Source organism: Lemur catta, chromosome 19 (assembly GCF_020740605.2).
Source record: "Lemur catta isolate mLemCat1 chromosome 19, mLemCat1.pri, whole genome shotgun sequence".
Taxonomy (NCBI): Eukaryota; Metazoa; Chordata; class Mammalia; order Primates; family Lemuridae; genus Lemur; species Lemur catta.
Window position 1 is genome coordinate 29,370,148 of NC_059146.1, and position 26,044 is coordinate 29,396,191.

General features: G+C 51.9%; 1 protein-coding gene across 8 annotated transcripts in view; it reads left to right on the forward strand.

Annotated features, from left to right (window-relative positions):
* Positions 1 to 243: 243 nt before the first annotated feature.
* Positions 244 to 26,044, forward strand: part of AKT2 (AKT serine/threonine kinase 2) — a 47,482-nt gene continuing 21,681 nt past the window's right edge. Inside the window, exons 1-3 of one of the 8 annotated variants that reach the window (XM_045531994.1) lie at positions 2,735 to 2,966; positions 4,066 to 4,150; positions 19,169 to 19,298. In XM_045531994.1, coding sequence (XP_045387950.1) covers positions 19,253 to 19,298 — 46 coding nt within the window. In that variant the 5' untranslated portion in view covers positions 2,735 to 2,966; positions 4,066 to 4,150; positions 19,169 to 19,252. Of the gene's footprint in view, positions 452 to 2,734; positions 2,967 to 4,065; positions 4,151 to 4,313; positions 4,376 to 11,003; positions 11,027 to 15,993; positions 16,148 to 17,893; positions 18,546 to 19,168; positions 19,299 to 26,044 lie in introns of those variants that run through there. The other 7 variants (XM_045531993.1, XM_045531997.1, XM_045531996.1 and 4 more) reach the window with 7 other exon arrangements.

Below are 26,044 nucleotides of genomic sequence, written 5' to 3' on the forward strand. Positions count from 1 at the left end.
CCAGCCTCTGGGGAAAGCAGGCGGCTGAGTCCCACTGCGCCTGCGCCATCCTATCTTTCCGTCCCGCGCCGGAGCGAGGCTCACACCAGCCCCAAGTTGCCTAATGTGCGCAGGCGCCCCGCTGGGAGCCCGCCTCCTTCGCTGCCCTGCGCCTGCGTTCTCGCGCTCTCCGAGTCCACGGCTCGCTCTCTATGCGTCAGTTCCTGTTTGTGGCAGGAGAAGGCGGTATTTCCGGCCAGAGGGTGGGAGGGGGTGGTGAGCGGGGGCTGGGGGGAGGGGGCGGGGGGGCCGCGTCGCGCGAGCCGTTGGGCCTGGCTCTGGGAAGGCGTCGCTGCCGCCCCGGCCGCCGCCGTAGCTGCCGCGAGGAGATACAAGGAGCGGGAGCGAGCGCAGCGTGGCAATGGGTGGGGGTAGAGCCCCGCCGGAGACGCTGGGCGGCCGCCGGTGACAGGTGAGTGCGCCAGCGCGTGTCCCCGAACGCTCCCCCCTCCCGCGATGGTCGCGTCCGGGCCCCCCGCAGTGCCGCGATGGGCCGTACCATGTCCGCCGGGTGGGGACGGCGGACCTGGAGCCCCCCCTTCCGGAACTGAGTGGGGGTGGCTGAGCGGGGGCGGCGGGACCAGCCCTGAGGGGCCGGGGGCGGGGGCGGCGGGCTGTACCACTGAAGTGGCGGGGGGGACCTATCAAGTGGGCGAGGACCGAACCACCGAGGGGCTGGGAGCACAGGCTCGAGCGTGTGCGAGCTGGGGGCTGAGCCGGAGGGGTTTGGGGGGAGGTCGTGCCTGGTGTGCGAGGGCTAAACCATTGAGGGGCAGCGCCGTATGAAGTGTAAAGGGCCGTACCTCTGTGGCGCTGTGTGGGCCGTTCCTGTGGTGTATTTAGAGGGGTAGGGGCTTCTGGAGTGGGGGCTGTACCAAGTGCGGCCCGGGTAGGGCTGTCTGGGTTATACCACCAAGGCGCTGGGGGGAGCCATCCTTACAACGTAGAGGAGCGCTGTATCAGGAGGGCTGTGATGTTTGTTATCTTTGACGGACTGGGAGGGGGTGGGACAGGCCTCCGTGAGTGGTTAGGGGCGTATTTTGGGAGTACTGTGATGCCCAGTGATGAGGAGGGGCTTCTGCTTCCTGATTTGATGTATAGGGGTTTATAGTGAGCTCACCCTTTATTGAAACTTTAATGACTTTGGAGGGGGGGTATCACAGGGGTGCTTTGAACCATGGGATTGCCTACTCTTGACTCCAGAACCCTCTCTGATTATTTCGCCTTATTTTAAGGTGTGTAGGACACACTCTGACAAATTCTTTCCTTCTGTAGGGAGTAGGAGGGAAAGGGTGCCTTAGAAGTCACTGAAGTTCTCTGAAGTTTATGCTCCATATTTGGAGGGGAAGAGGGTATTGAGCTTGGATTTGAGGAGCTGTGCTCGTGGACCGGCTTGTTAAGGGTTGGGAGGAAGAAGTGTTTGCAGTGACACCTCTTCCCCTGGGGCAAGGTGGGTGGGGACATCTTGAACCTTAGGATTCTGAGGACCCCTTCTTCTCATTTAGAGACCTCTTGGGGCTCAGCAAGAGTCCTGGCTGGAGTAATTAGGGCCTCCAGGGGGCTGCTTTTCCACCTTGTCCACTCTTTCCCTCCCAGAGAAGCAGCAGGAGTTCAGTCCGGACCTGACCTTGGCTAGCAGTGGGAATGAAGGGGCCAGGAACCAACACAGCGCACTGCAGGCTCCTCCATCCCTGGCCATGAAGCTGTTTGTGTCTCCCGGTTACCAGTTCAGCCACACATCGTGTTTACACTCCCCACCAGGCAATAACAGTTGGCTTCGCAGTGAGGCTGAGAGCTGTTTTCCCAGCTGTTCCTCTTTGCATAGGCCAAGGGGACTTGGAGGGGGGTACCTCTGGCCCAGCCCAGCCTGGGGTGGAAGGCTACACTGAAGGGCTTGGGACAGTCAGATCTCTCTGTGGATCTGGTTTCTCATTGTGGTCGCTGGGCTGGTGCTTGGAGTAGCCAGTCCCAGGTGTGTGTGGCCAGTGCCCCTGCTCCCTGAGCCAGATTGTGACCTTGCTTGCCTTGTAGCCTTTGCCCTGGGTCTGGAGTTCCTGGAGGGCTGGCTGCAGTCCCTGATTTACCCAGCTGACCCGGGCTGGTGATGTGGTCAGAGGGGGCAGTGGTTGCCTCCTATCCGCAGCAGTGGCTTCCAAGCTCACTGGCTTCCATGGGTCATGGCTCCTGGAGAGAAAGGTCTCTGAGTCTATGTAAGGCAGTGGTGGCTCTGTAGGGTTTTTCTCCCCTAGGGGTTTGGTCCTCTGGTCCTTTCCTTCTGCCAGGTTTTAGAGGGTTTGCCTGAGGGGGTTAACAACAGCAATTAAAACAATAATCACAGAAGTGATGGCTGACGTTAATTGAGTGCATTCTGTGGGCCATACACTGTTCAGAATTCTTCACATAGATAAACTTGCCGAATACTTGAGTTCTAGAGTGGTAAATACTGTTGTTACGATCTCCTTTTTAGATGGGAAAACTGTGGCGCAGAGAGGCAAACTGTTTCCAGAGCTAGTGGATACCCAGTGCTTACCGAGCAGTCACCAGGCACGTGACAGACCTTTTGTGTGCATGACCTTACCTCCTAAGTCTCAAAATATACCTGTGGTTAGTCCTATTTTGTAGAGTCCTATGAGCTAGTTAGAAGTGTGATACCTGTTTTACAGATGAGAAGACTGAGATACTTGCTGTCAATTGAAATGTTTTCCCCAAGGCCTCATAGCTGGAAGTGGTGGAGCTGTGATGTGAGCCCTTGGTCTGTCTTGGCTTCAGAGTGATCCTCTTGTCAACGAGTAACTGGAGCAGTGGCTTTCATCTGTGAGCGTATACTCTGTGCCCAGCCCCAGGCTTGGGCCTTTATATGGTGTTTGTGTCATTTTTGCAGAGTCAGAAATTGAGGCTCAGAGGAAGAATTGCTTTCCTTATCCCAGGTATTATCAGACCCTAGGGGACCAGGGTGGGGTTTAAACCTAGGTTAGTGAGCCCCTAGTGCCATGCAATCTCTGCTCACTAGGTCCCAGGCTGGAGTGGGTTTGTGTCACCTCTGCCCCATGCCCTGGGCATTTCTTTCCCTTCACCTTCGGGCCTGGGGCTGCCGTGAGCACCTCTTCCCGCAGCCAGTCCAACTTTTCTTGGTCACTCCTCAGAGTTGAGCCAGAGCATCTGTTAACCCTGAGCAGGTGTGTGCTGGGAGTAGAAAACAGCAAGAGATCCATGCAGGGAGTGACACAGCTACCAGGGACCTGTGTTAGAGGCAGGATGGTGATGAGTTCTGGTGCTCTCATGTTCTGGCTGTGTGACCTTGGGCCACAGCGTTCACCTCAGTACAATGGTCTCAGACGGGCACCCACCTCCAGCTGCTGTGGCCATTGAATGAATTAATCCAGGGAAGCTCCTGGAACGGTACCTGAGGCTGTGTAAGTCTCAGTTGGTGGTCACGATTATGTTGTGGGACCAAGATATCAGGCCTCCCTCACCCCTGTCCTCTCATGAGTCCTCTCATGATCCAGCCCGTCTGCCGCGATCTAGGACTTCGATGTTCTGGTTTCCAGCTTCTGTAAAGAACTGCACTGAAGTAATTCAGAGCACAGGGTTCGAATCCAGCCCTGCCACTCTCTGGTTGTGTGACCTTGAGCAGGCCCCTCAACCCTTCTGAGCTCATTTTGTCATCTGTGTCATGGGGATAATTCCCATCTGATAGGGCTGTTGTGACGGTTAAGTGGGCTGATTTGTGGAAAGCATCACAGCTGTGTGGCATAATAGGCGGCCTCCCAGAAACACCTCGCTGTTTAAGAGGAGTGTGGGGAGCCCTCTATATATCTTAGCAATTTGTAATTTTTTAAAAAATTTGTTTAATTTTTATTTTTTTAGAGATAGAGTCTCCCTCTGTTGCCCAGGCTGGAGTGCAGTGGCATCATCATAGCTCACTGCAGCCTTGAACTCCTGGGCTCAAGCAATCCTCCTGAGTAGCTGGGACCACAGGTGTGTGCGACCACGTGGCTAATATTTTTCCTTTAAATTTTTATGTAGAGGTGGAGTCTCACTGTGTTATCCATCCTGGTCTCAGATTGCTGGCCTCAAGAATCCTCCTGCCTCCTAGGTGCTGGGATTATAGGTATGAACCATTGCACCGGGTCTGTAATTCTTATTTCTGCTAGGACTTTGAAGACCCTTGTCTTGCCAGTTTAGAGAACCTTGTCAGAGAACAGCACGAAGAGGGCAAGGCAAAAATTAGCATCTCTGTTTTCCAGATGCAGAAACAGAGGGGGAGACATACAATCAAGGAAAAACTGACAAGTGGGGCTCCCAGGCCCCCTCCCTCTCCCTGAACTCCTGTAAGGTAGACATTCAAGATCCTTTTCCGATGTCAGGCTGTGTGCTTTATTTACCCTTCTGTTCTGTGCGTGTATTGCATCTCCACCATAACCCTGGGAGGGGAGTGGCAGGAATGGTGGGCATGGGTAGGGGGAGTCGGCTCCGCCGCAGCACTGCGCAGGGCCAGGTAGGCCTGGGTGAGAGGTGTGGATTGATCCTGAGGGCATCGCGGAGCTGAGGATAGGGTTTCATTCCTCCACTGCCATTTATTGAGCACATACTGTGTGCCTGCCATTGCCTCAGGTGCTGGGGATATGGCGGTGTACTCGTCAAAGTCCCTACGTTGTGTAGCTAAGGGAGTCCAACCTGAAACAGGTGAATAACAAGGGGCCGGCTAGCGGGGAGGCACTGGGCAGTGAATTCAGTCAGGTGACTAAGCGGGTACTGCTTTAGAGGTGGCTGTGCGGAAGGCCTCTGAGCTGATCGCAGTTTGGCAGGGTAAGGCAGCCGTGGGATGTGAGGAGAAGGAACAGCCTCCTAGGTGGAGGGAACCACAGTGCAAAGGTCCAAAGGGAGACAGAGCTTGGCTAGGTGCAGGGACAGGCTGCACAGAGGCCCGCGCGGTGGGGCAGGAGGCAAGGTCAGCGGCTGGGTCCCTCAGAGCCTCTAGACTTCAAGAGTGGCCTTGGTCAGATTTAGGGTGTTAGAAGGTGACTGCTTGCCATGAGACATTCTCAGCCTTCTGCCTGGGGGTGGGGTAGATTTGGGTGCGCCGAGCGAGGAGTTTCACATGCCTCCCACTTCCCCTTGAGTAGAATCACTGCCTTACAACCAGCAAAGGCCCAGTGGTGGCCTCCCTTTTCTGTGGTTTTCATACTGTGTTCCCCAGAGCCCGTGGCTGTTACCTTCAGGGAGAGAGGCAGGGAAGCTCGATGGGCTGATTTTTCTGCCCACCCCTCCCCAACCCAACCAGCTGGGCTAATGTCAAATTACAATGCAGACCAGCAATTTTACCAGTAATACCTGGTGAAAACAGCACTTTCTGATTCTGCCTTCCACTCCACTTGTGGGTCTGAAGGGCCTGTGACGTTCCTGGCACTGCTGTAGAATTTGAAAGTCCAGGCCTGTGACAGGTGCCCGGCAAACAGACCTATGACAGGATGTCAGGTTGTGATTGATGTTACAAAGGCAAAATAAATAGGGGTCAGGGAAAGAGTGTGGGGATGTCATTATATTTTATAATAGCTGGACAATCGGGGAGGGCCTCCCTGAGGAGGTGATGTGTGATCAGGGACTGGAGTGCCATGAAGGAGCCATGGGAGGACCTGGGTGCAGACTCTTCAGACCCAGGAGTCGTCATCTCTGAGTCCCACTTTACAGTGGTGAGGACTGAGGCCTGCAGAGCCTCTGTAACCTGTGCTGGGTCTCCCAGCCAGGAAGTGTTGGGGCCGGGCTCCGAATTTGGGCAGCCTATTGCTGCTTCAGAGTTCCCCCGCGCACACGAAGGTGCTCAGCAACCCTTGGTCAGGGTCACTTCCAGTCTCACCCACAAGCCTCACCGCTAAGGCTTGCTGCAGTAACAGGAGCCACGGCATTAGTTTTTCTGAGGCTTGTGCTGGGGCGTCTTCCTAGACAGAGCAGAGCCTCTTAGAGCAAACTTCCTGGGGTCTCCAGAAGTCCCCTGGGATGGGGGGTGTGGAAAGGAGTATCTTTCGAAGTTGATCTCCAAGGCTCTGGAGGACCCAGGGACACCCCTCCCTGGGCCTCTCCTCATTTTCCCAGAGCTCTGCTGAAGGCCCTCAACCACCAGGCCTCTGGGCTGCACGGTGGGGTGGTTCCGTGGCAGGCTCTTTTGGACAGCCAGCCAAGCAGCGAGAGGCCCAGCTGGGGGAGACAGCCTGGGAGCAGGACCAGGAGGGAGGGAGCGAGCGTGGGAGGGGCGCTGGGTGGGATCTTAGCCTGGCCCTCTTGGGGCAGGACCCACTGCCAACTTGGCACCCACAGCAGGGCTTGGGTGCTCTGGGTGCACCCAGCAAGGGACAGCAAGCCAGAGCTGGCCAAGAGGAGACTACATGTCACGGGTCCCTGCAGGAAGTTCCTCGAGCTCAGCCATCCTGCCTGAGAAGCTCATCCGCAGATGTTGTTTCTAAGGGTGAGGCCAGAAATCCTAGCCTGCCTTGGTTTGCCACCTCGTGGGCCCTTTCCGAATGGACTGGGAGGGCTGTTGCTCCCTTGTTCTGCTCCCCAGGCTGGTTTCAAGTACGTTGTCTGGTGGGTCATTGGTCTGCCTCACCCAGCCTAGACTGCTTAGTGACCCGGTGGTGGGGGACAGCTGACACAGGTGAGAACCCTGCTTGTGGTGCTTCTCTTGTTTGTGTGGAACCCTGGGGGCCTTATTTCATTTCTCTGAGGTACAATTTGCCCCGCTGAAAGTGGGAACATTCCTGCCGAGTGGGTCATGGGGACGGTTTGGGGAGCTGCTGTGTTAGTAAGCACAGGCCTCCCGAGATGTGTTGTGACAGATTTGAGCTGTTGCTGCTGGAGATTGCCAGGCTGGGGTTGACAGGCACCGAGAGCAGAGAAGGGGCCCTAGGGGGTAGTCAGCCTGGGCTTGTTGGTTGGCAGAGTGGGTTCAAAGCTTGGAGCCTTGGGAGAGAGCGGTGGGGCCCGTCCACCAGGAATGAGAGTCACTCCCACTGCTGGGTGCATGTTAGTTCTGTAAACCTGCATGGCATCCTGGGAGGAGGGCCGTGTTACCATCCTCATGGTATAGGTAGGAAACTGAGGCATAGAAAGCTGCATAGGACGTCCTTGTTATTGTGAGTTTCTAACAGAGTGGCCTCTCTGTGCCGGGCTCTGCTCCAGAGTTTAAGGTGTCTGCTCGCGTTCATCGTCGCCACACCCTGGGAGCCTGTGCGGCTACTATCCCCATTGTACAGGTGAGGACACAGAGGCACAGAGAGGTTATTGCATTTGCCCCTAGTCAGTGACAGACATGAAATTTGAACCCAGCTCTATCTGGGGTTGAGTCTGCCTTTTTAAGACTGGCTCCTCTTCTGACTGATACTGGGGTCGTCACTGTGGTCTTAATGATTTCTTTCTTGCTGTCTCTTCTAGACAGAGCTGGCACAAAGTAGGCTTCAGTGGTCCAGGGATGACTGCATTCAGTGCCTGCTCAGGAGTGGGGTGTGGCTGCCTCTCTCCACCTCCTGACACCATGGCCTTGGCTCTTCCTTCCCCAGAGGTGGGAGGGTGGGGGGCACTCCCCTCCCCACTGCCTTGGCTCCAGTGGAGCCCTTGGCTGTTTTTGGTCATTTGTGTATTCCATTCTGTCACCAAATATTTATTGAATCATTACTGTGTGCCATGTGTAGTTCTGGATGCCAGTGAAGGGCACCCAGTGTATCAGAGGTGGCAGAGAAGTAGCGTTTGCCGTGTGAGTGCTTGTGCTCCGCACGGCTGAGGGAGGGAACAGAATCTAGCTGCCATGTGTGGCTGGGCAGGGCTGCAGCACGAGTCAAGGCCTTGAGGTCAGGGAGACCTGGATGTGGTGGTGACAGAGCAGGCCAGTGTCACTGGAGTGTGGGTCATAGGGTGGCAGAGCCCAGGACCTGGGCCGTGGGGAGGAGCCAAGACTTTATCCTAGAGAGGAGGGACACAGGGGAGTTGGGGAGTTGAGGGCTTTAGGGGAGGGAGCTGGCTGGATTCGGGTGGTGGCCAGGAGATGGAGAATGGCAAGGAGCAGGCCACATCCTGCTTTGGAGACAGGGTCCCCTGGAGCCCAGCTTCTCAAAACTGGTGTCCTGAGGCCCTGGGGGTGAGAGGAGGTATCTTTGGGTTGTCTGTTTTTTTAGCAGTGTTTTCATTTAGATGATATTTCTGGATGATTCCTTTATAACCAAGTGGTGATAGTATTAACATAAGCTGCCACTTCCACGGCTCCATCTGTGTGAGGCTCGAGATGGCCCTTGGTTAGAGTTCGCCTTTGTGTAGTTGCTGCCTGTTTGTCCCAGCACTGGCCCTGTCCCCAGCTGTGCATGGAGCACATCTAATTGGGTTCCCGTGACAATACAGGGTTATCAGAAAAAATGGTCTTTTGAGATAACACAAACATATGCTTGGCCAGATTAGTATTAAGATCCCATTTTGCAGACAGAGAAGCTGAGGTTCAGAGAAGTGACCTGTGCAGCCTGGAAGGGATAGGGTCAGGATTTGAATTGACTCAAGGTGTGAATTTGGGCCTCCGAATTCTGCTCCAGCTCTCTGGGTGAGCTGGGTTGGGGTGTGGGAGGGATGGGCATAGCTGGGACCTTCTCCCAGCCAGGTTGGGGTGATCTGGCCCCTCTTGAGCCTGAGAGTCACCCTCACCACTCTCCTGCCTTTAGGCTTCTGGTGCTGGATTAGCAGGGGTTCCATAGCGCTGCACTCCAGTATGGTAGCTACTGGCCATGTGTGGCTATTTAATTTCATTAAAATGAAAGTTCAGTCCTTCAGTTGCACTAGCCACATTTCAAATGTTCAGCAACCACATTTCCATCATTATGGAAAGTTCTATGGGGTGGTTCTGCTCTAGATGTGGCTCATCTCCTGCACCCACTCACTGTGTGACCATGTGCATGTGACTGTCTCTGGGCTTCAGTTTCCTCATCTGAAGAATGGGGTTAGTGATTGCATCTACCTCATAGGATTGCTGTGAAGGTTAACATTTATCCATGCCTGGTACTTTGTGAGCTCTCACTAAATAGTGGCCGTGGTTGGACCCGCCTGTTTGCTCCTCGGTGCCCTAGGGATAAGGTGGAGACTCCTGCCACAGGGCGCTGCCTCCAAACTCCTGGTGGGGGAGGCAGGCCGATGGTGATGCAACCTGAGGCGTGTGAGGGAGGTGCCCTTCAGCCAGGCTGGAGGGGTCCTGCTCGGTGTGGGTGTGCAAGTTGTGAAGGTAAGGGAGGGCCTGTGGGGGTGGGAGGAGGAACTTGGGGAGAAGGTGGCTCTATCTTCCATCTCGGGAGCAAAGGCAGAGGGAGGTGGAAGGGGCTCAAGATGGTTGGAGTCCAGGCTCGGCTGTGTCCTAGCTGTCTGGCTGTGGGTATTCACTGAATCCTTCCTCTCCTCAGTTTTCTCATCTGTCACATGCGGGTCCTCCTGGTGGGAGTGTCAGGCCAGTGTTCAGGACTTACTCTGGGGCCAACTCCTGGAGAAGAAGGCTCTGATACAGCCTCTGCCTCACTGAGGACTCCCATCCCCGCCCTGGGGGCAGGGTCTTCCATGGCATCCCAAGGCTGCCTCAAGCCTGCAGTTCCCCATCCCAGCCCTTACGGTGCCCCCAAGGCCCTGCCCGTCCAGGCTGCCCACTCCTTCTCTCCTGCCTCTCCCCCTTCAACTTCTGCCCTGCCTCATGCTCGCCACACCCTGGCCCCGCTCTCCTTCTGCCTGGGACGTTTTCCCACAGGTCTCCATGTGGCTCACTCGTCTGTTTCATGCTTTTGCTCGAATGTCACCATCTCAGTGAGCCCTTCTCTGGCTGTCCTGTGTAAAATCAGAAACCCTTGCTCCCCTTCCCATATACCGAATCCTCCATATGTTGATTTTCTTCATAATATTGTTAACTTCGGATATACTGTATAATTTGCTGCCCCCCCCCCCCCCCCCCGTAAATTCCCCAGTGGCAGGAGTTCTGTTTTGGTTACTCCTACATTCCTGGTGAGCAAAGCCTCGCTGACACAGAGTTGGTGCCATATTTGTGGGGTGAATGACTGGAGGATTTTTGGTTTCACCTTCACTTGGCAGAACTCTGAGCACAGATGCTGTGGTGCTCTGTGGTGCTCTTCGCCCCCCCCCCCCCACTGGGGTGAACTAAAGCTCTGGGCCTGGCCCTTTTTGGGGAGGAGCTGGGAACATGGGTCTCGGACAGACTATGTCCCTGCCTCGTGGAGGTCCCAGTCCAGTAGGAGAGGCAACATTACCCAGACAATGGTGTAGGTGGCTAGGCACAGTAGAGGTTAGTGAGGGGAAGGGAAGGCAAGGCTGAGCTCTGCATGTCTGCCACTCCTGGGAGAGGGGACAGCTGGGGAGGCTTCCCTGAGGAATGGAGGATTTGGCAAGTAATGGGTGAACAGTGTGCTAGCCAGAGGGAACAGCATGTGCAAAGGTCCTGGGGTGAGAGAGCAAGGAGTCATCAAGGGACCAGGAGAGGGGAATTGTGTGTGTTGGTGAGCTGACCGATGAGGCAGGGGTGGGGCCAAGGCAGATGGGCCCTGGCAGCCTCTGTGAGGGCCTTGGACGTCATCCATGGGCACTGGGGAGGAGGTCCTGAGCAGGGGAGGGGTGGGCTCAGAGCCGTGCTTGGAGGATCCCGCTGGCTGCAGCACGCAGCTCTTGGCGTGTTTGGAGCCCATGGCCAGGCAGACTAGACTATTTGATGTGATTTTCATGGGTGCTGTAAGGGCCTGGGTGGCGTGAGGGGGAAGGTATGTTTCGGGGGTGGCAGGGAAGAGAAGGAAATCTGTTCTGGTGTTTATTCTTGTCCCAGTTTCTTTTGCAGCTTGCCCACATCTTCATCCTGCCTCCAGTCCTACCTGCTCCAAGTAGACAGATGGGGCAAGTGAGGGGAGTGTGTGGTGTTGAAGAGAAAAAAAAGTCCCTTTAATGCCACCTTCTCACCAAGGAGGCGGAATAGGTAAAAATTCACATATTCAGAAATATACAGTGTAGGAAGTGAAGTTCCCCATATCTCCACCCCCCCAGGGGAAATAATAATAATAATAATAATACCTAATATGTGTTGAGCAGCTGCTGTTTCAGGCTCTGTTCGGAGGACTTTATGTGGATTAACTCATCAGATCCTCCCAACAGCCTTGGATGAGGAAACTGAGGACAATAAAGGGAGAGTGACTTGCCCAAGGTCCCACAGTGAGTGGCAGAGCCAGGGTTGAAACTCTGGCATTTGGTCTACGACCATACCACCCTGGGCTCACCCAGTCTTGTCTGATCTTGGCTGCTAAGTGGGATCGGGCCTGATCAGTACTTTGATGGGAAACTCTGGGTTTGATTCCTGAGGCCACCTTGGCTCCCACACTCATTCTTCTGTCTCTGTTAGCTCTTTGCCACATTTCCTTCTGATTTTTGTTTGTTCTATGCATGTGACGTTTAAACACATACCTCCTCATGTCCTGAAGTCTAAGACACTGAGCTCTGTAAGATCCATTATTGATCCCATAACTGCTTTTCTGAAAAGAATGCTCTAGATGAATTTTATACCTGGATCGTGAGGTGCATATCAATCTTATAATGTCAGCATGTGAAAAAATAAGCATATCCCAGAGTTGAGATGATGTGTGTACATGTTTGTGTTTCAGAAGAGGGTGACACTGCGAGTTCTGTTGTGCAGTGAGCCTTTGTCACTGAATGCTTATGGTCTCGGCGTGGGCACAGCGAGGTGGTTTTTGTGCTCAGGATGGCTGCGTTGTGTTTTGTTGTTAATAAGTGGCTGGACCCACTCCACGGGCTGGGTGCTGTGCTAAGCCCCTCCCCGAATGGGCCTGATGGGCCTGTGATGGAAGCACTGCTGTTGTCCCCATTGCACTGAGGAGGAAACTGAGGCTTCGGGAGGCTAGAAAGTGGGGGAGCAGGGACCCAAATTCAGGTCTGCCTAACTCTAAGGCCGTGTGGTACAGTGCGGTGGTGTGGCCAGGCTGCCTGGGGCCGTGTCCCAGCTTTGTACTTCCTGACTGAGTGATAGGGGCAAGTCATTTCGCTTGTGTGCCTCAGTTTCCTCATTAAAATAGAGATAGTAAAAGTGCCTACCCCAGAGGGCTGCTGTGAAGGTTAAATTTGTATGTACAAAGCACCTGAATGTAGCTGGCATTGCTCATGAGCTCTGTTCTTTTTAACAGAGTCATCATGTTAACCATGATTACAGTACCAGACCCCTGTCATGGGCATTTAGTTTTCCTCATTTCAGCAATAATACCCTTAGAACATTGGTTCTCAACTGGGGATGGTTCCCCCCATGCCCCCTCCCCCACATTTGGTGATCCTTGAAGACATTTTTGACTGTCACAACTTGGGGAGGATGTTCTGTTGGTCTTAGTGAGTAGAGACCCGGGATGCTACTAAACCTCTTACAGGGCACAAAACGGTCCCCACAACAGGGACCATCCAGCCCTGAATGTCACCAGTGCTGAGGTTCACAATCCCCGCCTTAGAATCTCTGTGCCCTGACACCAGCAATTTTTGCAGAAGAAATTCCTCCACTTTATCAGTTTTACGAAAATGCCCTCCCACCAGACCAGTTTACAGAGTGGCGAATAGGAGAGTTGTTTTCCTCCACTCTGGCCCCCGGTGTGTTTCCCTCCAAATTCCCACAAACAGATGCTGATGCTGCCTGTCATCTTCAAGTTTATCTTCTGAGCACGTCCTCCTCTGGGTGCTGTGCTAGGCGTGGAATCAGAGGGCAGGTGACAGAGGCACCTGAGGGGATCGTAGTCACCACCTCAGCGATTCCCAGCAGTGCCAGGAAGGAGCCCCCACTCACTGTCTCCAGCTCCAGAAGACGCAGATCCCTGCCTTCCCACCTGCCACCCTTGTCCCATCTGTGCTGTCTGGCATTGAAACGAGGTCAGTGAGAGGGGGCGAGAGAAAAAGGACTTAGCAAGTGGCAAGGAAAGGAATTCAGCTTATTTTGGGCCTGTTCTGGGCACAGGGCTTCACTCTATATGTGTTCATTCCACGGATGACTTATTAAGTGCCTGCTGTGTGCCCAGCATCGTGCAAAGCTCTGGGGATGCAGCGGTGACCAAGACAGCCAAGAGTCCCTGCCCTCACCGTGCTGACATTCAAGTGGGAGAGGTAGATAATAAACGGATAAACAAGCAAATGTATACGATAATGGTGGTGGTGATTAGTGCTCACGGAGAAAAATAACAGGCATGGGGAGGTAGAGTGGGTATACTTTGTCTAGGGAGGTTAGGAAGGCTTCTCAAAGAAAGTGACATGTGAGCAGAGACTGAAGACAGTGGGGCAGGGCTGAGTTTCCACCTGAGGGAGCAACATGTGCGAGGGCCCTGAGGTGGGGTGTCCTGGCACCTGTCCAGGGAGCCGCCTGCAGCAGGCACCCCTAAAATGGAGTGCCTTTGGAGAATCAAAGGGGGGACGATACAGGCCTCACAGGGGCCTGGGCCTCCTGTGACTTGGCTTTAAAAGGACTTTGGCTTTTACTTTGGGTGAGGGGACTCGGGAGGGTTTGAGCAGAGGAGGAATGGCATCTGACTGAGGTGGGCACAGGATCCCAGACTGGAGGGAGGGGCGTGGACAGAATGCTAGAACTCAGGTAGACCATACAGCCCCCTCAGCTGGCAGGAACCACAGTGAGGTTTGTTTCACGGATGAGCAACTTGAGGTTTGGAAGCACACAGCCCCTTCCCACGGCTGCCCAGGCGGGGCAAGGCGGTATCTGAGGACCTCTCTCTGCTCCCTTCTGAGTGACCAGTGCGTGTGAATTATCTCTCGTGGATCTGACACCAGCCCTGCAAGGTGAAGTTTCTGAGGGGGCCTCTGTTTGGAAAACATTGGGAAATAAGACCCATGAGCCCAACAGATGGAAATAAAAATGTTTTAAAGAAATTTAAAATTAATTTATTGTGGAGTGTTTGAGGCATAAAGTTAGCATTAGTCAATGATGTCCTTATACTCAACAGCTATTTAAAAAAACAAAACCTCACCAGTGCAGTCAGAGGCCCCTTGGGGACCCTTCTCCAGTCACCTCCCCCTCCCAGCTGATCACTGAGTGTGGTGATCTTCATTCCCATTCAGCTTTCTTCCCTGCTGAGTTAAACACACTCCCCAAAACTCCAGCCCCTGCCCAGCCTCCAGGGTTGGAAGTGTGCCACCCTGCTCCCTCCTGGGATTTAGGTCCCTCCTCCAGTGGGGTCACTGTGCAGATGACAGTACTGAGGATGCCACTTGCTTGTGGCCACAAGACCAAGAAACGGAGCCTGGGGTCAATCAGATCCCCTGGACTCTGTGTTTTTAATTTTATTTATTTATTTATTTATTTATTTTTGAGACAAGAGTGTCACTCTGTTGCCCGGACTAGAGTGCCATGGCGTCAACCTAGCTCACAGCAACCTCAAACTCCTGGGCTCAAGCGATCCTCCTGCCTCAGCCTCCTGAGTAGCTGGGGCTATAGGCATGCACCACCATGCCCAGCTAATTTTTTTTCTATATATATTTTTAGCTGTGCATATAATTTGTTTCTATTTTTAGTAGAGACAGAGTCTCGCTCTTGCTCAGGCTGGTCTCGATCCCCTGGACTGTAGATTCTTCCTGCTTACTTACGTTGATGACCAGGCCTTCCAGGAGGGGAAATTGAGACAGGCCAGCCTTCCTGGGGAGGCAGGGGAGAGCCCTGCTTTGGGAGCCAGGAGGCCCAATTTTGACTCCCTTGTGTCATCTGGACTTCCAAAGCCTGGTTTCTTTTGTCATAAAATACAGAAAAATGCATTAAACACATTTTATGTAGCACAGTGTAACAAATAACTGTAAGGCCAAAGCCCTGTGTAACCACAGAGGAACATTGTCAGCTCCCAGGAGTCCTCCCCGGTCTGTTACTCCTAAGCGTAACCACTCTCCTGCCTTCAGGATATTTGTTTGCCTTGATTTTCTGCATAGTTTTACAATGAGAAGGCACCCCTAACAAGTATCATAGTGCTGCCTGTTTGGAACTTGCTGTGCATGGACTTGTGTATCGTGTCTGGCTTCTTTCACTCAGGATAGTATTCTTACACTTCGTTCCTGTCGTACAAATTGGTACTTCAGTCCTTTAACTTCTGAGTAGTGTTCTCCTGGATGAATTGACAAGTTTGTGTGTCTGTTCCCTTGTTGGTGGACTCCTGGTCTACTCCCATTTTGGAGGTTACTGTGAATAGTGCCTCTGAATATTCTAGTATATGTCTTTTTTTGTTTTGTTTTATTTCAGGGTAGTATGGGGGTACAAACGTTTTGGTTGCATAAATTGCTTTTGTACTACGTGTCTTTTGGTAAACAAATATACTGATTTCTCTTAGGGGACTGTGGAATTGCTGGGTCGTAGTGTAGGCATCTGTTGAGCTTTAATTCTTATTGCCAGTTTTCCACAGTGGTTGAGCCATTTTACACTCTCATCAGTAGGGAATACGAATTCTGATTCCTTGTCTACACTTGGTGTTGTCAGTTTTTAAATTTTAGCCATCCCAGGTCGTTGGCTTTAATTTGCATTTTCCCACAAGCAATGAGATTGAGTATGTTGCTTGGTTGTTTGGGTGTCCTGTCCTGTGAGGGGCCCTCGCTCTTCTCACCTTGCTGGCCGGGTGGCTTGCTCTGGTCCGCAGCTGCAGCTCTGGCCCAGGCCTGGACACCTCAGGAAGCCGTGCATGGGGATGGGTCCCTGCAGGGGCTCCCCTGCATGGGGTGTGTTGCCTGCAGGGCAACTGTGCTGACTGGGTTCCGGAGGCAGATCTCCGTCCTTCTGCCCGGTGTCCTATGTCGGCAGCTCTGCAGTGAGCAGGCCACCCTCTTGGCTGCCGTGCCTGGTATTTCCTCATCGCAGGACTGCGTCACAGACACCTCAGCTGAGGCGCCACCCTCAGTGGGAGGACGGGGCAGGATCCAGGCAGGACACAGGGGATCTTCCAGTTCCTCCCCCTGCTCTTGTCCAAGCTGCCGCTGACTTCTTAGTCGCTGGAATGAGAATGTAAAAAGTGGCTCTGTTGTTCCTAGCAGTGGCCAGGGCCTCCACCGCTTCTAGGCTGGGAGACCCAAGGTAAATGACTTCCCTTCTCTGAGCTTCTGTCCTCTCCTGGGCATGGTCACGGACCAGCTGGTGGGGTGGTGGGAAGCATTCAGGAGAAACTCCACGGTGCGCTGGCACCCGGCCCAAGGCCACCCAGCTGCTGATGGCTCTCGGACTCTGGAACCCTGACCACTCTCGGCCACACCTGACTGCCTTTGCTTCTCTCTTTTTAATAACGGCAGCGATGTGTTTGCTGTTTACTGGGAGCCGGGCAGTAGGCCGAGCCCTCTGCCCAGAGTGAGTGCTTTAGTGCTGCCTTGAGTAGAGACCTGGTGCTGCCGAATCACAGGGGCTCTGACAGGTGAAGCCACTAGCCAGTGATGGCGGGGGCGCTGAGATTGGGCCCCTGCTCCTTTCCTTCCACATCCACCCTTCCTTTGGGCTCGGAATTCTCCATCTCAGCCCTTTGGGATGTATTCCGAACTGAGCTCGCATTAGGGGAAGGCGTGGTATTGGGGGAGCAAGGGCTTCTCTAACTCCCAGGCACATCCTGGAAGGCCTGAGTGTTCTCCCCTGCCAGCCTGTCTCCTGGCTTACTGTTCACCAAACTCCTTCCTGCCTCAGGGTCCTTGCATCCTCTGTTCCCCTGCCGGCAATGCTTTTCCTTATGTGTCTACAGGGCTCACTCCTTTGGTTAATTCAGGTGTCTGCTCACATGTCCCCCCACCATATGGCTAACACTGCACCCCATCCCTGCTGTTCTCCCCCACTTTGCTGTTCTTCTTGCCGCTCTGCCACCTGACATTGTTACGCAAATCTCTATGCTGTTCTGCCAGACTGTTCGTGAAGAAGGCAGGGGCTGTGTCTTAGTGACGCTGTGTCGCTGTGTCGCTGGCACCATCTGGAGCTTAGCATACACCCAGAAAAGTTGGTTGGTGGCATTAGTAGAGTCTGGAAGTGTTTCTGTGGCTGTGTCTGGTCTCGGGGTGGGGGTCTGTTGGGAACACTGGTTTCATTCGTGTGTGCTTAGTAGACACCAGACACTGTGCTGGTCCCGCTGAATTAGCATTGATAGGTGTGGGGAGGGTTGCCCGAGGGGGTGCGCAGAGAGCACCCAGTGTAGCCTCTGAGGTCTGGAAGGCTTCCTGGAGGAAGAGGGAGAAGAATGCACAGCAGGTACAGGGGCTGGAGGCCGGAGGGAAGGGCCTGGGCCACAGAAGCAAGACACAGAGTAGGGGTGGGGAGGAGGCTGGAGAGGTGCAGTAGTCAATGTCATGGTCATTAGCCTTTAGTGAGGGCCCTCTAGATGTGCCTCTTGGCTCATGCAGGGCCTCCTCAGTGGTGGAAAGGACTTTGTTCTGTGTTGAGTGCACTGGGGAGCCATGGAAGGTTTTTGAGTGGGGAGGGACAGGGTCAGATTTAGATGGAGTGTGGGGGTTGAGAGCAGAGGCTGGGAGCCCAGGGAGGAGGCAGGAGCTGGAGGAGGTGGGAGAGGCACAGGAGCCGGCGGATGGGCTGTGGGGACTGAGGGGGCCGTGGAGGGTGAGTGAGCAGAAGGCAGAAGAGAGGGGGTAAGGGGTCGGGTCCTGACAGGCTGTAAATGCCAAGCTGAGGAGTTTGGCTTTTTTGCTGGGATGGTGGAGAGCCGTGGACCGGTTTTGAGCAGGGGAAGGACAGGGCCAGATTTGAGGGTCTAGCTGGTGAAAGGGGATGGTGGGGGTGGCGAGAATGGAGGGTAGGAAGCCAGGGAGGGGGTGGGGCAGGAGGAGGGGAGAACACAGATGGTGGGATATTAAAGGGCGAGGGCCTGGCAGTCCTGTGTGTTCAGGGTGTGGGTGCCAGTCACCACTGCTGGTGGGAGCCCCGTGTTGCTGCCCGCGGCCCCGCATCAGTGCCTTTGCAGCATGGAGTCCAGGTTGTGATTTCTCCGCCTCCTGTTTACTTCCCCATCATTGTCCATCTTGTCTGTCCTCCCGCTTCCTCCCACTTACCTCCCTTCCTTCTGCCCGGGCCTGGGCAGCCTGCCACTGTCACATGCCAGGCAGTACTGTGTCCGGCCCACCAGCTCCCCTGGGGCACGAGAGAAAGCTGATGCCCGTGGTGTCCCTAGAGCCAGCTGCCACTTCTCTGGGGCCACCGTAGCTCCTGACCTGCTGTCCGCAAATAACCCCGGGCTGGAAAGGCAAAAGGCGCCTTGGGCTCCATGGCCCCTGGCCAGGCCCCAGGCTCCAGGTAAGGGCCCAGCTGGCGGCTGCCTCGTCCCCTCCTCCCCTCCGCTCTGGGAACCTGAGACGAAGCAGCGGCCTCGGCGTCCGTCAGTCTGTCAGCTGCTGGTCCCTAAGGACAGAAGCGGAGGTCCTGGGAACGGGATCAGGCCATTAGCAGAAACCCCGGGACTGGCTCTAGGCCCCAGATGAATGCCTACACAGTAGGTTTCTTTCTTGTTCCAGATCCTGGAGTATGAGACTTGTCTTTCCTCAGTCACTTGGTTGGATGGGGGCAAGGAGAAAACTGAGGCTGGGGGAGTGACATGCGATGGCATGGTGGGGCGGAGTATACTTAGTTTGCTGAAGGTAGCAGGTTGGTGGCTCCCCAGTTTGGAAAGGGAAGAGAGTGTGTGTGTTGGCGTTGGTGGAGGTAGGCAGATACTGGTGGCTTTGAGCATTGCCTCGGGTGCCCAGGACTGTCTGATTGATCCTGGGTTACCTCAGCACTGGGCCATGGGAGTGACGCAGGGGGCAGGGCTGCAGCTGCTTAGGTGCCTGTCAAGTCTGGAGTGAAGGTGGGTGGAGGGGCTGCCTGTGCCCAGCATGGGTGCCCTGATTGTAGGCCTGGCCTGCACATAGGCCAGGGAGTTCTGCCCCCCAAGACTGGGGTCCCTGGGGACCCAGCCACATCTCCCCCTGCAGACTGGGCCCCTAGGGCAGGGCTCTCCCCAGCCTGTGCAGAGCAGGCAAAGCCGCCAGAGGGCCTCAAAACCTGGGTGTCCTCAGGGAAGGGGCTGGTGTGGAATCCCCTCCCACTCTGACCAGGTCCTCTCTTGTCTTGCAGACTGTGCTCTGTCCACGGCGCCTCCTGCATGTCCTGCTGCCCTGAGCTGTCCCAAGCTAGGTGACAGCGTGTCACGCTGCCACCATGAATGAAGTGTCTGTCATCAAAGAAGGCTGGCTCCACAAGCGTGGTAAGGGGCTGCTTTTGCCCACCTGATTGTGTGTTTCACCCTCCCACCCTGGCTCTCCCCGCCGGCAGCTGGTGCCCTGAGCGACAGAGGTGCAGAGTTTTACCAGCCTGCGGAGCCAGCATTCTGCAGCCCCCAGGCCAGGAACTACTTACACACCCATTTCATGGAATCCTTCAGCGGTAGCCTGGGCAGGGGAGCTGGGGCTGTGCCTGGGGCTGAGTCTCCAGGCCCAGCTCGACACCCTGAATGAGCCCACAGGCCAGGCCTGCGCTCTGCCCTGCATTAGTGATCTCATTCGTAGCCCCATTTTATAAGTGAAGACACTGAGGCTCAGAGAGGGGAAGACACTTACCTAAAGTAACACAGTGAGGCAATATTCAACATTCGTTCATTCAGCAAACTTTCATTGACTGTGTGTGGTGTGCCAGGTCGTCCCAGGCTCTGGGACATAGTGGTGCCCTCATTGAGTTTACATTCCAGTGAGGAGTGGGGACAAACAATAAATAAGCAGACAGATACTGTCAGGTGGTGATGTGGGACCCACTGGTGTTGGGCCTTAGGCCATGGAAGTGGCCTTGGTTTTAACTTTCCAGGCCACAGCAAGCCCCAGGATATTGTGAGCCAGGGTGTGACCTGTCCCCAGACAGGTGCCATAGGACGCTGGGAAAGGATGGGGCGTGAGGCAGGGAGGGAGCCATCATAAGTAGGGTGGCCAGGGAGGGCTTCGCAGAGAAGGGGGCGTCTGAATAAAGACCTGAAGGAAGCAAAGGAGCGAGCCGCATGGTTGGCTGGGACAGTCAGTGACAGTCCTCCAAGAGGGGAAAGTGGGCCCACTAGAAGAGGAGTAGGAGGCTGATGGGGCTGCCCCTGCAGGGATCAGGGGACGGACCCATTCATCCTGCCCTGTCTCCACCCACAGACACGGAGCCGTGATGAGGGGCGGGCGCCACTCCCCAGGACCAGGCCTTTCCATCAAACTGAGCAGAGGGGACACGTTTCCTGCTGTCCTTTTCAGGCAGGGGTGGCATTCAGGGTACCTCAGCTTAGCCCCCCAGACTGAGCTCTGAGTTGGGGGCTGTTGAGTGAGCTTTCTGAACCTTGGCAGATGTCAGAGTTCTAACCCTGTCTCTGCTGCTTCTCTTGGTGTGACTATAAGCAAGCTGTGTCACGTCACTGAGCCTTGGCTTCACATCTGTAAAAATGGGTTAACAACCCAGACCTCTCGTGTTGTCAGCTCCATGAGGGATTTTCATGTGGCTTCTTCCCTGTGGTATCACCAGCATGTCAAACAGTTGTTAGCGTATACTAGTCACTCAGCAAATGATTGCTGAGTGAATGATTGGGGTTGTGTGTACACACACTAGGGTATGTCAGGGTCATGGCCTCCTGTCCCTCAACCTGAGTTTGCCGAGGCTATAGCTCACTAGGCTGGGATTCGGGGATCCCTGGGGGTGGGTGTAGAACTATTGGAGGTGTGGGAGGTTCTCTCTGCTCTCTGCTCAGCTGATGGCATTGAATTGGCCTTGGCCCCTCTTAGGGCTTCAGTGTCTCCACTCATGCTACAATGGGCCAGATGAGCTGGCCACAGGCCTGCTCCTGTCTGCTGGGGTGGCCTGGCAGGACACACCTGCCTCGGGTTTGCACCACACACACACACACACACACACACACACACACACGTGCACTCCTGGGCCTTCCCATTGTGTGTCATTCTCAGTAGCGGCTGGCAGAAGTGGGCAAGGCAAGGTGGGCCCTGCTGACTGCCACTGTTGTGGTACCTGCTGGTATAATAGAGTAGGTGAGATTGAGTAATTTATAATGAACAGAAATTTCTCACAATTCTGGAGGCAGGGAAGTCCAAGATCAAGGGGCCAGCATCTGGCGAGGGCCTTCTTGCTGTTTCATCTCATGGTGGAAGGGCAAGAGGGACTTGGATGAAAGGGAAGAGGGCTTTGTTTTTTTAAATTTCAGCATATTATGGGTATACAAAAGTTTAGGTTACGTATATTGCCCTTGCTCCCTCCCCCCACCCCCAATCAGAGCCTTAAGCGTGTCCATCCCCTAGATAGTGCACACTGCACTCATTATGTATGTATACACCCATCCCCTCCCCCCCAACACATCTGCCCGACACCCGATTAATGTTATTCCTAAATGTGCTCTTAGATGATGATCAGTGAAACCAATTTGATGGTGGGTACATGTGGTGCTTATTTTTTCATTCTTGGAATACTTCACTTAGTAGAATGGTTCCAGTTCTATCCAGGAAAATACAAGAAGTGCTATATCACCATTGTTTCTTACAGCTGAGTAGTACTCCATGGTATACATATACCAAATTTTATTAAGCCACTCAGGTATTGATGGACACTTGGGTTGTTTCCACATCTTTGCAATTGTGAATTGTGCTGCTATAAACATTTGAGTGCAGATGTCTTTTTTATAGAATGTCTTTTGTTCTTTTGGGTAGATGCCCAATAACGGGATTGCTGGATCAAATGGTAGGTCTACTTGTATCTGTGTAAGGTATCTCAATATTGCTTTCCACAGAGATCGCACTAGTTTGCAGTTCCACCAGCAGTGTATGAGTGTTCCTGTCTCTCTGCATCCATGCCAATATTTACTGTTTGGGGACTTTTTGATAAAGGCCATTCTCACTGGAGATAAGTGATATCTCATTGTGGTTTTGACTTGCATTTCCCTGATAATTAGAGATGTTGAGCATTTTTTTCATATGTTTGTTGGCCATACTTCTGTCTTCCTTTGAAAAATTTCTATTCATGTCCTTTGCCCACTTTTTGGGCAGTGTTTGATTTTTTCTTGCTGATTTTCCTGAGTTCTAAATAGATTCTAGTTATCAGTCGAAAGGGAAGAAGCCTTAAGAGGTATCTGAGCTTGTCCTTTTGTCCATTTGTCTCCCATAATGACAGCTTTAATGCGTTCATCAGAGTGGCACCTCCATGACCCAAACATCTCCCGTTAGGCCCCACTTCCCAACACTGCTGCATTGGGGATCAAATTCTCAACATATGAACTTTGCGGGACACATTCAAGCCATAGCACCCCCTTCCTCTGAGCTTCTGACAGCCACTAGTTTACTTTCTATCTTTGTGGATTTACTTGCTCTGGACATGTCATATAAATGGAATCACATGATATGTGGCCTTTTGTGACTGGCTTTTTACTTTTAGCGTATGTTTTTGAGGTTCATCTATGTTGTAGCATGTGTCAGTACTTCATTCCTTTTTATGGATGAATAATTTGTGTGTAGATACATCACATTTTATCTGTTCATCTGTTGGTGGACATTGGGGTTATTTCTACCTTTTGGCTATTGTGAATAGCTGCCATAAACAAAATGTACAATATGTCCGAGTATTTGTTTTCACTACTTTTGGGTATATGCCTAGGAATGGAATTGTTGGGTCATGTTAAGTCCAGCAGTCCCCAGCCTTTTTGGCACCAGAGTCTGGTTTCATGGAAGACAATTTTCCACAGACCCGGGGGTGGTGGGGGGAGGTTTTGGGATGATTCAAGTGTATTACATTTATTATGCAGTCAGACTTCTCTGTTAATGATTATCTGTATTTGCAGCCGCTCCCCAGTGCCAGCATCACCGCCTCAGCTCCACCTCAGATCATCAGGCATTGGATTCTCATAAGGAGACTCAACCTAGATTCCTCGCATGTGCAGTTTACAGTGGGGTTCTCACTCCTAGAGGAATCTAATGCCGCCACTGATCTGGCAGGAGGTAGAGCTTATGCAGTGATGCGAGCTATGGGGAGTGGCTGTAAATACCGGTGAAGCTTCACTGGCTGGCCCACCACTCACCTCCTGTGCGGCCCAGTTCATAATAGGCCACAGACCGGTACCAGTCTGTGGCCCTGGGGTTGGGGACTGCAGATACAGTCCATATTTATAATCTATATTTATAAGCTACAATATATTTAACTTTCTGAGGAAGCAGCTGTACCATTTTACATTCCCACCAGCAATTCACGAAGGTTTTAATTTCTTCATATCCTTGCCAATGTGTTATTTCTCGTTTCATTACAGGCCTTCTGTGTGTGTGAAGTCATACCTCATTGTGGTTTTGATATGTATTTGCCTAATGACTAATGATTGTTTTTTCATGTGCTTGTTGACTATTTATATATCTTTGGAGAAATCGGGCTGTTTGTCTTTTTGTTGAGTTGTAAGGGTTCTTTATATATTCTGGATACAGGACCCTTATCAGATATCTGATTTGTATTTTCACCTCCTCTCTATGCTCTCTTTTTTGTTTTCTTGCTAATGTCCTTTTATGGACAGAGGTTTTTAATTTTGAGTTCACTTTTTTTCTTTTGTTGCTTGTACTTTTGGTGTCATCTAAGAATCCATTGCCCAATCCAGGGTAGTGAAGATTTACTCCTATGTATTTTTCTAAGTTTTTTATAGTTTTAGCTCTTATGTTTAAGTCAATCTATATTGAATTAATGGTTATAGTGGTATATACTGTGAAGGAGGGGTCCAGTTCCATTCATTTTTGAGACAGAGTCTTGTTCTGTTGCCCAGGCTGGAGTGGCCTGATCATAACTCACTGTAATTTGAACTCTTGGCCTCAAGCAATCCTCCTGCCTCAGCCTCCTGAGTAGTTGGGACTACAGGTGAACACCACCATGCCTGGCTAATTTTTAATTTTTTGTAGAGATAAGGTCCTGCTGTGTTGCTCTGGCTGGTCTCAAACTCCTGGCCTCAAATAATCCTCCTGCCATGGCCTCCTAAACCACTGAGATTATAGGCGTGAGCTACCACACCTGGCCAAACTCCATTCTTTTGCATGTGGATATCCAGTTGTCCCAGCACCATTTGTTGAAGATACTGTTCTTTCCCCCATTGAATGATATTTGGCAATTTGATTGTTTAGAATCAACTGGCCATAGATGTTTGGGTTTATTCTTTGACTCTGAATTCTATCCCACTGGTCTACATGTCTATCCTTATACCATACTGTTTTGATTACTGTAGCTTTGCAGTAAGTTTTGGTATCAGAAAGTGTGAGTCTTTTAACTTTCTTCTTTTTCAATATTGTTTTGGCTATTTGGGGTCATTTGCAATTCCATGTGAATTTGAGGATTACCTTTTTTATTTCTGAAAAAAAGACTGCTGAAATTTTGATAGGGATTGCATTAAGTCTGTAGATTACTCTGGGTGGTATTGCCATCTTAACAGTCTTCCAATCTATGAACATAGGGTGTCTTTGCATTTATTTAGGTCTTTAATCCTTTCAGCAATGTTTTGTAATATACAAGCATTTCACCTCCTTGGTTAAATTTATTCCTAAGTATTTTATTCTTTTGGAGTCTATTGTAAATGGAATTGTTCTCTTAATTTCCCTTTTGAATTGTTCAGTGCTGGTATATATAGAAGGACAACTGATTTTTATGTGTTGATCTTGCTAAATTTATTATGTCTAGTAATTATTTCGTGGATTTAGTAATTTTTTTGTAATTTTCTAAATTTCTAAAGAATTTTCTAAGTTCTTTGTGATTTTCTGAATATAGGATCATGTTATCTGCAAATAAAAGTAGTTTTACTACTTTTTAATTTGGATGCCTTTTCCAGTGTTAAATCACAGTGGTGAAAACACACATCTTTGATCTTAGGGGAATGCTTTTGGTCTTTTACCACTGAGTGTGATGTTAGCGAGGACTTTTCATAGATGCCCTTTATCATTTTGAGTAAAAAAACATCTGCTCTTAGTTTGTTGGATATTTTTATCATGAAAGAGAGTTGGATTTTGTTAAATGCTTTTTCTGCATCACTGAGATGATCATGTTGTTTTTTTGTTGTGGTGGTTGTTGTTCTGTTAATGTGGTGTGTTACACTGATTGATTTTTATATATTGAACCACTCTTGCACTCCTGGCATAAATTTTACTTGATCATGGTGTGTAATCCTTTCGGTATGCCATGAATTTGGCGTTTTGCTAGTTTTTGAACCTTATATAAATGGAAATTTAGTACTACATTTGAAAACATTTAATAAGTCAAAACCTATAAGGATGCTTAAGATAGTGCCAGGCACAAAGTACACTGTAGTATCATCATCATCTTTGTCATCAACTTATGAATATCCCCCTGAGGGGAAACACTCAGAGAAGTGAAGTGATGTATTGGAGCATGTGTTTCCCACACAAGAAAAGCAGCTCAGAGCCCACCTGCCCTGCCATTTTGCACACAAGGCAAGGGCCTGGTGCACTCTTTGCTTGCACATTAGCCTAATGATAAAGAGCATTTATTGAGTGCCTGTGGTGTGCTAGGCCCTAAGCTCATGATTGCCATCTCTTTTTTTAACAGCCTTATTGAGATATGTCACATACTGTACAATTCATCCATTTAAAGTGTACAATTCAGTGGCGTTTAGTATATTCAGAGTTAATGCAACCATCACCACAACCAATTTTAGGACATTTTTAGTACCCTAAAAAAGAAACCCTGGTGGCTCATGCCTGTAATCCTAGCACTCTGGGAGGCCGAGGCAGGAGGATCGCTTGAGTTCAGGAGTTCAAGACCAGCCTGAGCAAGAGCAAGACCCCATCTCTACTAAAAATAGAAAAAAATTAGACGGGCCCTGTAGTCCCAGGAGGATCGCTTGAGCCCAGGAGTTTGAGGTTGCTGTGAGCTAGACTGATGCCACGGCACTCTAGCACGGGCAAATAGAGCCTGTCCCTCTTGGCCATCACCCTCTGATTCCCACTCTCAGAC